This window comes from Eretmochelys imbricata, chromosome 3 (genome assembly GCF_965152235.1).
Source record: "Eretmochelys imbricata isolate rEreImb1 chromosome 3, rEreImb1.hap1, whole genome shotgun sequence".
In the NCBI taxonomy this organism is placed as follows: domain Eukaryota; kingdom Metazoa; phylum Chordata; order Testudines; family Cheloniidae; genus Eretmochelys; species Eretmochelys imbricata.
This window is the reverse complement of record NC_135574.1, coordinates 201328481-201339969: the sequence shown is the minus strand read 5'-3', so window position 1 is coordinate 201339969 and position 11489 is coordinate 201328481. Positions and strand designations below refer to the sequence as shown.

At 46.5% G+C, this 11489-nt stretch overlaps 1 protein-coding gene across 1 annotated transcript in view; it reads left to right on the top strand.

Annotated features, from left to right (window-relative positions):
- The first annotated feature begins 960 nt into the window (after nt 1-960).
- ANKEF1 (ankyrin repeat and EF-hand domain containing 1) overlaps nt 961-11489 on the top strand; it is a 31330-nt gene continuing 20801 nt past the window's right edge. The window contains exons 1-3 of the mRNA XM_077812050.1: nt 961-1177; nt 8473-8860; nt 9518-9717. Of these exons, the coding sequence (XP_077668176.1) occupies nt 8515-8860; nt 9518-9717 (546 nt within the window). The 5' untranslated portion in view covers nt 961-1177; nt 8473-8514. The remainder of the gene's footprint in view (nt 1178-8472; nt 8861-9517; nt 9718-11489) is intronic.

Genomic DNA, 11489 nt, shown 5'->3' with positions numbered 1-11489 from the left:
GTTGGTTCTGAAAGTGTTTTAGAGGGGATGTTTTGACAGTTGTCTTGAATAAGAAGTGGATAACTTGCCTGATTATGATAACCAAACTGATGTTAAATGCAAGGGTCTGATCCTGCCAACAACCGGTGTCCATGAAGCTCCTGTTGAACTCAGTGGGAGTTGAGTGTAGATTAGCAGGCAGAGTCTGGGCCCAGACGTTGAAATCAGACACTGATCAAAATGGACATAAAAGAAATAGCTCACTCATCAAAAAGGGTGGAATTTTCAAAACCTTCTAAGTGACTTAAGAGCACAAGATTTTTAAAAGGGCTTTGTGCTTCAAGTCTCTTACACTTTTTTTCAAAATCTTTCCCCAAAATATCTCGTTCGAATGCACACCAAGTGGGATTTTCAGCGATGCTGCCCCTTGAGGATTTTATATGGCTGTCACATTTTGGAGATTACCCAGGCCACTAAGGGGTTCTGTCACCACCTGCCCTGTAACCTTGGGCATCTTTATACTATACTATACTGCAGAGCCCGGACATCAGCAGACAACCTAAAAGTATAAAGGTTTTACCCTGCAAGGAGTAATTAGGCTGGAGCAGCCAGGGTGACTCTTATGCTTTTAGGCTGGCTACTGGTGTCAGAGTACTGAGCCACAGCAGCATGCATTAAGAAAACCAAGGTTATTGGTCTGGGTGATCCCCAAAACATCACAGCCACATGAAATCCTCCGGGAGCAGCTGTGGAATTTTGGGCATGGGTTAGACACACATTTCATTCACTTCTTCTTCTGACCATGCGCTCTAAAGACAGAAATGCGAGGAGATCCGAATGCGCTCTCACATTCGGAGCATTGCTACCCCTAGTGTTGCTACACAGGGATATTAAGACCCAACTCGCCTGCACAAATCAACAGCGGAAATGGGGTGGGGGTTAGGGGAAGCCTGTTGCTCAGAGGAGCGGTGACTTGCAGTGCATTTTGCATGGTGAATTGCAGGACTCGGAGAACCACAGCGTACCACATTTCGTGTACGCGTACCTTAAGGGGCTCTCCTTTCCAGGGGACTGCACGGGGGAAAGGTGGCTCTACTGGTCTTTCCCCCCTCCCTTTGCACCTCCACTTTGTAAAGCTTTGCAGCAACCTGGGCCCCACCTTGGCCCTCGGCAGAGAGGAGCAACATCCCAAACCATGGTGAGTGCAAATCTTCCCTGTGGTTTCAGGAGGAGTTAGGCAGGCGGACGAGGGGGGCACAGGGAACTCGAGCAGGGAATGGGGGGGGGATCATGCACATTGCGGGGAAGACGTGCAGGGAACGGGGGGGGGGGGTGCGGATGAGGGGGGCAAGGAGCCGGGCTGCAGACTAGGAGAGGGGGTGCAGGGAAATGGGGCCCAGAAGGGGGGAATGAGGCGCAGGGCCCGGCGGAGCGCAGGGAAGCGGGGACGGGGGAGCAGCTGCCCACAGAGGCTGGAGTCACCCCACCCCGCAGCTGCAGCGCGCGCCAGGCGGGGCCGCCCAGCGCGGGGGCGGGGCAAGCCTGGCATTATGACGCATGTGCGGGCGGGGCTGCCGGTTGCTATGGGAGCTGCGGGGTAGCAGCGTCCCTCGCGCGGCCTGTCTCGGGGCGCGCCGCAGCCCCTCCAGCGCGCACGCGCGCCTGAGCCGTGCCGCCCGGCCGGCTGCTCCCCGCCGGGAGGTGAGTCCTGGGCTCGTGCTGGGTCCGCCCCGCCCCTCGCTCCGGCACGTCACAAGGGAGCACGCGCAGGGACCTCCCCCAGTGCACGTGGGGCAGGAATCCCCCCCCCCCGCCTCTCTCCCGAGCCCTCGTGCAGGAGTGGGGGTGCAGCTCCAGTGCGGTGGCCCGCCCCCAGAGGTGGCTGCATTTTAGCACTGGGTGAAGGGGGCGGGGGAGGGGATCCTTGTGCATCGCTGTTGGGAACTCTGGCCAAGTCCTTCGAGGGGGAGACTGGGGTGACCAGACAGTAAGTGTGAAAAAAATCGGGACCGGGGGTGGGGGGGTACTAGGAGCCTATAGAAGAAAAAGACCCCCCCAAATGGGGACATCTGGTCACCCTAGAGGAGAGGTGCGGCAGAGGTGCCGCGGTGGCTGTCCCCAAAGCCTGGACGTACGGACGCTCCACTGGGCCCTGGCCTGTGCAGGAGGGAGGCCCCGGGGCTGGCCCATGCTTTGCCGGCTCTGCTGCCTTCTCCGAACCCTTCGTTAGAGTTAGGGAGGAGCATGTCAGTTGGAGAGGGATGTGATCCCATTGCGGTGTGAATGTATTTCTCATTAATCGTCCTAGATGTGGCGTGCCAGGGCAGAAGAATGGATACATTAAGCCCCCGCTCTTTGGCTTCAAGGCCTGCTTAGCCGCAGGCCTCTCCACGTGGCCCTCGGGATTGGCCCTTACACCTCCGTTGTGCAGTGGATCTGCCCAGGCAGATCCTTGCACCAGGGTGGAACCCCTCTACCTTCCATGGAGGTCCACCCAGGAGGAGCTCAGAACAGGAATTGGAGATTTAGCAATTACAAATTTAGAAACGGACCGTGGCGCTGATTTTTAATTTTCTAGGTGGGTGCGTGAGTCCGGTGTGAAGTCCCTGCAGTGTCCATTCGCTCTACGCTATACAGTGTATCTCTGTCCGAACAGAACATTTTTTGAGAAGTGACATACAGTTTAAAACTAAAAGGTGTAGAAGGGAAGGGGATATCCATCTGAGCCTTAACTGGAGCCTTGTAGTTATTTGCTGTCCTGGGATAAATTTTCATCAGATGTCGTTGCTCAGGTCCCATTAAACATGAGTCAAATGGAGTCTTTATTTGTATAAAGCAATAAATGCATGGGAGTACTGTTACCATGTTACGTTCTTTTATGTCACACTATAAGGTTCATGCTTAGATACAGTCAATGTGTAAACTAATTATAAATTTTTAAATGCTTATTTTTTTAAAATAAAAAGTCTGATAACTTTGTTTACTGATTTGTGAACAGTCATTGTTAAAAGGGACATTGTCAACTTGAAATTTAGCTTTTAGAAAATAAATAAAAGTAGTTTCAGTGACTGCACCTGTCCCTGTATTTCTCTGCCAATTTTTGTGGTTTTCCATTTTCCAGGGTTGTTGTTTTTTTAAGTGTTTCTTTTTGTTGTTGTTGCTGGGTGTGTCTCCCACACAAACAGTGGGCAAGGAGCCAACAATATACACAAAGTGCTGTCACATGCACACACTAAACAAAAAGAGGAAAAAGCATTTCTCTGTTTTCGACTCTTAAGGCCTTGCTCTTGCAAAGACTCATTGTAATCCTTGAGACTACGCTTGTGAGTAAAGCACAGTGCATATGTAGGTGTTTGCAGGATTGTGCAGTAGGTGTTGCTGGTAACAATAACAGGGGAAAAAATCTGGCAGCAGTGTGATATTTTTTTTATAGTTGATAATGGCCTTTGAGAAGGCCACAGTGGGGGGGATTTTCAAAGACATAAGGGGCAATTAGGCCCCCAGCTTTCATGGAAAGTCAGTGAATGGGAGTTGGACATCTAACTCACACTTGTGTGCCCTTGAAAAACTTTCCCCTTGTGCATCTCGCTGGTTTGGCAAGTTCCACAAAGAAACAGGAATCTGCTTGAAAGGATCTTCCTGCTAATTGGTGCACTGGAAAAATAATTAAATTGAAATGAGTTTTTTGATTCTCAGCCTAGTCCATCACAAAACCACGATGAAATCTGGCACGATTAGCTAGAGTTTCCCTCAGTGTTTATCAAGAGAGACAGAAGTGTTACAGGTTTTGATTTAGGTTTATTGGCATAGCTGTGTGAGATGTTCACCAGAGTATACCTGGCTCAAAGCTATGCTATCAAAGAATAATACGTCACAGGTAAAACTATGTAATGAGTTCCGTTCCAAATATTTGCTTAACAATGCAGACTAGCAAGATGCTGAATAATATTTTTTAAAAATCAATACCAGTGTAGTTGCAAATTGCACAGAATTAGAGTTGGCGTTGGTAACATCGCCCGTATTTTAACATTCCCTGACACTTCCCAGGCCTGTTTTCAGTTGTTTATAACTTTGACAGACTGTAACTGCTTAGGCTGGAATTTTCCATGCTGAGTGTTTGTCTGAAACGAATTATTTAGAAAAGTTTCGGCAAAAATGGTTCAGCTATTTCCAAGAATGAGTTTAGGGAAAAATATTGTTTTTTTCCCCCATGTTTTTAAAAAAGATTGTACAACCATTTTCACAAGAAACTCCAACTCCACCATGCTTTGGAGCAGGGATTTGAAAGTTGGCAGGGACGTCGTGCTAGTGTTAGGGGAGTGCCTTCTGCGGCTGTTGTGAAAACCTGCGAAAATTGGCCAAATTATAAGCCTCTGAAAAATCAGTTTGCACCTGGTCAGTAGGGATGCTAGTTTGGCAGTTAAGTTCTCTGAAAGTTCAATCTGCACTGGACATGCTCCACCCTAGGGATGCAGAGGCCAAGCAAGACTTTCCTTGCATTTGCAGGAGGTTGGGCACTAGAACTGAAAGCAGGGAGTCTTTTTCCTTTGCTGTTCATACTCCCGCTGCTGGTGCCCAGGGAGCACGGAGAAGGAAGAAGTTGCTGGAGACTGAGATCAAATGAGAAGTCTGGCGGGAGAGGGGGAACCGCATGGAGAAGTAGGATACTGAGACTGATTGGACAAGGAAGAGGAAACCTGGGGGGGAGAATGGAATTGGAAGCTGGGGCAGAGGGAAGACTGGGAATTGGCTGAAGAGCCTGGTGTGGGAGAGTGGGACTGCTAGGAGGAGCTTAGGTTTGAGGGGATTCAGATGAGTAGCCTGGGGAGAGGGAGACAGGAATAAGGAGCTGCTGGGGGAAGACTGGGATGAGGCGCTGGGAGGGAAATACAGGACTGGGACAGAGACAGGCTGAAAGGGACAGGGCCCAGAAGGGATCAGCCTTTGTGGAGGAGAGAGGAGCAGAAGGGTCTGTGGCCATTGGCGCATGCTCCCTTCTAGAGCCTGGAATGGCACCCACTATTTCCCAGATCTGTCAACAAATATCTGTGAAACCACTGGCAAAATGTGACTCATCCCTTCCTAGTGGTTGGTCCACGTCCAGTATGGCAGCCTACTATTGCTTTCAGTTACTCCGTTAGCTCAAGTAGCAGAGGTCTCTGCTGTGGCTATCACAGTTCCGACCCTGCTGAAGACCCTTGTGGAGATCAGTATGGTTCCACGTGATGGAACCTGTTTTTTTCAGGGTTAAAAAATATGCACAAAATTAGTTATTAGGTTAGTTAAAATTAGTTATAAGGTAGCAAGGTCAAATGCTCTAAAGTTAGGAAATGCCAGAATTAAGATTGTCTATGCATCTTTATTTTGGTCCCTTTGTGTATATGCATTATGCTATTGTCTGTAATTACATGATCATATACTCTTATTCCACAGGACTCTTGCCTTATTCAGAGCACTGGATGGGCAGTGTTCTGGGTTGGAATCAGGCTTGTAGTGAAGGAGGCTGTTGTCTAGAGGACTCCTGCTTCATTTGTTGCAGAAGTTGGGAGATATTTAGTGAATGAAACTGGGAGCTGCTATAAGAGAAAAGGAGGGTCTTGTGGTTAAAAAAGTTGATTGCTGCCATGGAAAATTGGATTCTATCTCTGCCTTTGCTACACAGTTCCTATGTGATGCTGGGCAAGTCACTTAAAACAAACTTTTCTCAGGTGGCTGCTAATTGTGAGAGCCTCATTTTCCAGGCGCCAAACTTGAAACATCTGGGTTTGGATGTGCACATGTTGTAAGCACTTAAAACTGCAACTCAAGTCACTGAGAGCTGTGTTTTGGACAAACAAAGTGCTGTAAAATAAGCTGTTTGAATTTTAAGACCTTAAGCATCTCAGAGTGGGCACCCAAAACTAGTAGACTCTTGTGACCGTAATGTCTATGACTCAGTTCCCCATCTGTAGAATGGGGATAATACTACCCCACCTCATAGATGCGTTGAGAAAATTAATGTCTGTGAAGCATTCACAGTGATGAGCCCAAGAGGAAATTAATAATCCTGGATTCAGAGCAGGGCTTGAATAGTAAGCAGTAAATAAGACCTAAGCCCACATACTGAACACTAGGGTTAAACGAGATAGTGAATAGCTGCTCATTCGGTGAGCGCCATCCATCCTGTGTACTTACTGGGGCAGAGATCCTGTGGAATAAATAGTATGCGATCGTGTAATTAAAGACAGTGTCATAATGTGTGCACACAAGGCAGCCGAATTAAGGTTGCACAGGCAACTTCAATTTTGGCATTTCCTAACTTTTTGAGTGCTTGACTTTGCAACTTGAACATTCTCTGTTTATTACACACAAAAAAGCTACATTCAGTGTGTTTAATCAAAGAATGTCCCGTAAAACAAAGCCAGACACGCTGAACATCGCCCCTGTTATGTATGGGTACTACATGTGGCTGGCAAATACTTATTTTTCTAAATTGAGACACTGCCCCTACGTGGGAAACCTATGGCCTAACTGACCCCATTCCAGTGAGAAGGAACCTAAAGTTTGTCTTTAGGCTTTTATGTGGGATATGGAAGGGAAGAAAAAGTAAGACTTGCTCCTAAATGCATCACTGACAAGTACTGCATCGCATTCATATTTGTACATAAAAGCAACAACCTTGACTGTATAAATCATCCGATCTTCAGCTGGCGTAAATCAGTCAATGTAGCTCTTTTGACTTCTGTGGCGCTATGCCAGTTATCACCAGCTGGGTGGCAACTTGGCCCGTACTCTTGTCTCTAGGTCTTAGATAGAACAATGAAGGATTTTTGCACTTCTTCCAGAGAGCAAGGAGCTTTGTACGTCCTTCCTCTTTCCACTTCTCTCCTGGGATAACTTTTGGGTTTCCTGAACATCATTTGGATAGAAGATCTCATAGCCTGAGGGTACAGCTAATGACAGAGCCAGTTGGCACCACTCACTTGGGGAGTCTCATGGCCCCAGAGGGGAGCTCTTGGAGGGATTGTGCCTTCCAAAGCTCACCAGCGCACATGGGGAATGCACGACCTGCCCCATCCCTTTGGGTGTTACAGCATGCTCTCCTTTTGGTGAGGAGCCATTTATGCTGGCTGGGGTGGAACCTTCCCACTCTTCCTTGTCCATGTTGGGATGTCTTCTACCTCCGGAGCACTAAGAAGGAGCAGGGACTGTGAGTATGCCTGGCTGTTGCTTGGAGGTAAGGGACACACAAAGCAGCTGAAGGACTCTTTGCGCACCCACTCCCCCCACCCGGCCACCAGCACAGGGCCAGGCACAATTGTGCCTTGTAATAATATAGTTGTACGTGTTTTTTTGCGGCGGGAGGGGGGAAGAGTGACCAGAGTCTCGAAGCACTACCACAATGCAAATCAACAACAAGGTGGGTGGAGAAGAAGGCTCCACTAAAACATGTCAGATTTTTAAAAAGTGAATCCAGTCTTCCCTAGCATCCTCTGCCAGCAGGCAACGGAACATGACTACAGGCAAAGAATTCATACTGCAAATTACAAGGGGCTTCCTCCTGTTCCCCTTAGCATCTTCAGACACCCCAGCCCTGCAGAGCTCACGCCCCTTTGCCCGTAGCGGCCAGGCCCCCGTGCTGACTTGCTGTGTAGAGTCTCTGCTCCCAGTGGCTTGTTAACATTCCAAGCTGAACTCCCTTGTGGGTTACAGCTTCCCTGGTGATCTGGAATGGAGAGCACCTCTGAGTTCTCTTCCGTCTGGGGTGAGAACCGTGGGATGCAGCTCGCATCAGTATACAAGACATTCATGATTGTCTGTTACAAGCGACTGCACTTATTCCCTTTGACAGAATCATCAAATGTCTGAGGATGAAATGACAAACCACACATGACTGACGTTAGTCTTTTTGCTTAGGATGCTACCGGGTGGTGTGTGGATGCGATGGTAACAAGGATGGTATAAGAACCGACACAGAATAGAATTTAACATTTCAATCCAAGTATTTGCCTAAACAGGTTGTCACTTAGATTGTAAACTCTCTGGGTCAGGGAATATCTTATTGTTCGTGTTTGTACAGCACCTAGCACAATGGGGACCTGGTCTGTGACTGGGGCTGCTGAGAGCTATGGTAATACAAATATAAATAAATAATAATCTAATTCCTTGTGATATTTAGATTCCACATTCTCTGGAAAGGTAATTTGTTAAATTATAGGCTGGTACAGGGGCTTGGCAACCTTTGGCATGCGGCCCATCAGGGTAATCCGCTGGCGGGATGTAAGATATTTTGTTTACATTGACATCTGCAAGCACGGCCCCCCCGCAGCTCTCAGTGGCCACGGTTCGAATTATATATATGCACATATAAAATCAAGAATTATGAGGCTGCTCAGTGACCTCTGAAGTCAAAATGAAAAACTTTAACTGACATAAATGCGATTTGGATCAAAACCCATTATGGCTTGTAAGGAGAATAACTTCACACGTGTGTTTTGTGTTTTTTTTGTCCAGAAAGCCTTCCCTTTGAAGAAGACTAGCTTCAGTTGATCAAGGATGTCTTTGACGGACAAAAGACTTGAAGATTTGCAGATTTACAAAGTTCTCCAATGTGTTCGCCAAAAGGACAAGAGGCAGATAGAGAAGCTGACCAAACTTGGATTCCCAGAACTCATTAATTTCACAGAGCCTGTTGATGGTTATAGTGCCCTTCATTTGGCATGCATCGCAAATGACATAGACATGTGCAACTTCCTGCTGGAGCAAGGAGCTCATCCAGATGTTCAAGACCGAATGGGACGCACTCCTGCAATGAAAGCAGCTGAGCTAGGCCACGACTTAGCCTTGGATAAACTAGCGAAGGCCGAGGCAGACATGACCATAGTTGATAATGAAGGAAAAGGTAAAAAGAGTCCCTCTTAATCATATTAGACAGAAAAAGTATCTTTGGAGCCAGAATCAACACAAATTGCAGTCCTGCTTTCTCACCACATATCACGTGCTAGCTATGTGTATTATGTCCCCCTCTAGAGGCTGGTCAGCATAATGGGTAAGAGTCTTCTGCTGCAGGACTGTTCTTTGGCTCATGTAGCAAAGGTCTGTGGTTTGGTACAGAACATCCTAAGGTTCAGCCCCAGGTGGGTGTTCACTACACATACAACCCAACAAAGCCATTTTTCTTCAGAGTTTTTGTGGTGCTGAAAGTGAGGACATTTTTGCTGGATCAGGCATTTTGGTAGCTCTCTCCAATAGTTAGTTTTATATGTGCCTAACTATTAAGGATCAGATTCTGATACCCTCACTCTCATTGAATATTGCTTTACTCCACAAGCGGTCCTGTTGAAATCCCAAATATCATTTCATGTGTTAATTTCTGAAGTCTTCATCCTGTAATCTGATTCAAATGGACAGGCCCTTATGCCTGAGAAATGAATGGGTCACTATACTGGTTCAAGGGGTTTGTCTGTGCAGATCAGATTCCTGAATCAGGGCCTTTCCTGCTATTTGATTCAGCCCCCTAACATTTGTTGCTTAACAGCCATTTTGTTTTTTGTTGCAGGTGTTTTGTTTTACTGTATTTTACCTACGAAACGGCACTGCCGCTGCGTTCAGATCGCTTTAGAATGTGGCGCAGATGTTAACAACTGTACTATCAATGGGAAGCCAGTATTCCTACAAGCCTGTGAACAAGCACACGAGATTAAAGAAATATGTCTGAAATTTTTGGAAAGAGGAGCAGACCCCAATGCGATAAACCTAGTAGGAATGTTCCTATAATTAAATATGTATACATACTATTGTAATGCAGTTGTAAGACCACTACAATATAGGAGCATTCATCTTTAAAATGAAATAAGACGACACATCAGGTAGTTAACTTTTGGGCAATGTACATATTACTGCCACTGATAACCCCTCTCCATCATTCTTGTTTTATTTTACCGAGGTCCCACACCTGGATCATTTGTCTCCTGTTTTGGATTTTGGTAGGTTGTGATCCAGTTATTTATATGCATAAAAACAACCAGGTCACCTCCCCAAATGGTGTGAAGTGCTATTGCCCGTTGACTTCAGCGAAGCTGTGTCCATTACACTGGCCGAGGGATCTGGCCTATTGTTTTAAATGTTGAAATTATATTCAATACAATTAGAAGCATAGCGTGGCCGGCCCTGCATGAGAACCAAGGCAGTGAGATGTTACAAGAAACCTTGTCCTTTACCCTCCTTTCCGTTTGCACAGCTATGCAAGGGGCAGCCATAATCCAGGTCATTTATTTGTTTATTCATTACAATGAGACATTTTAAAAAAGCCAGACCAGTGCTCAAGGCACATTCAATGTTTCATATATTTCAGGTAACCACAAATCCAGGAGCTTATCCTCATCCCTCTAGTTAAAGTTAATCAGTCCAAACATTCCTTATGTGCCCACAAACACTGTCCCTTACCGCATTTTTGTCTTCCAAGATGACGATGCATTAAACGTCAAGAGACTCTCAGGCTATTTCAGCCCAAGAGGGGGAATGAGTTCCAGAGCCACTCACAGAGTGCCCTTCCAGCTGCACCTCTTTTATTAAACTGTGGGGGCCTCCACCTGGTTGTTTACTGATTGTGTGTGATTTGAGCTCCAGAGTACAAAGAAAGGAGGGTGTTAGTGCAACAGATGACGCTCCACAGGGTACGCCTTAGGGCTGTTTCCCCGCTCTCCCTTAGTACCCTCTGGTGGATTGAAGCTGGAACAGGGACTTGCAGGCTATGTACCCCCCCAAAAAAAACTCTTAGCAGCATTTCTCCACAGTAAACTCCCTGCGCCCCACAAGACACATTCAGCCTGCCTGGAATTTGCACAAGCATAATCACTCCAGCCACTTACCAGCCATACAGCATCTACTTCCATCCCTTTCCCCAAATATACCCTTCAAAACAGACCAGAATAACGTATGGACAATCACATTTCTTTACTTGTTAACTATTGAGTTAATCTGCTTGTTTTTATTGGGTCAAAAAGCAATGCAAAACTGAATGTTTTTTTAATAAGATAAAAGAATCCCTGGCACCTCCTCCTAACAGTGATGGGCAATGAGGAACATTTTAATATCAGAGCTTAGCCGTAGGGAATTATTTTCTGCTCAGTCAGTATCTTCACCACTCCCTAGGACAAATAGTTTCCTATTCACTGTGACGCACTGTTTGGCCTCAGCTTGTACCGAATAGTTTTCAAAGGAAGAGAGTTGCACTGCCTGGCTTGCATGTCCAGGGTGATACCAAGGGGAAGGAGATTCTATTTCCTCCACCTCTGGTCAGCTAATAATACTTTACATGGCTGGAGCATCTCTTATATTAGAGTGCTTCACAAACTGTATATATATATAGAGAGAGAGAGAGACTCCACTGAAATGTGTCTGCCTCTGGGGTGTAAAGAACAACAGCACAATGTCTTAATAATTCTAGACTATGTTTCCTATTCACATAAACACATTTGAAAGAGACAAAATGTGGAGGCAGCTATGCAGAAAGGACGTGATCCAAGTAA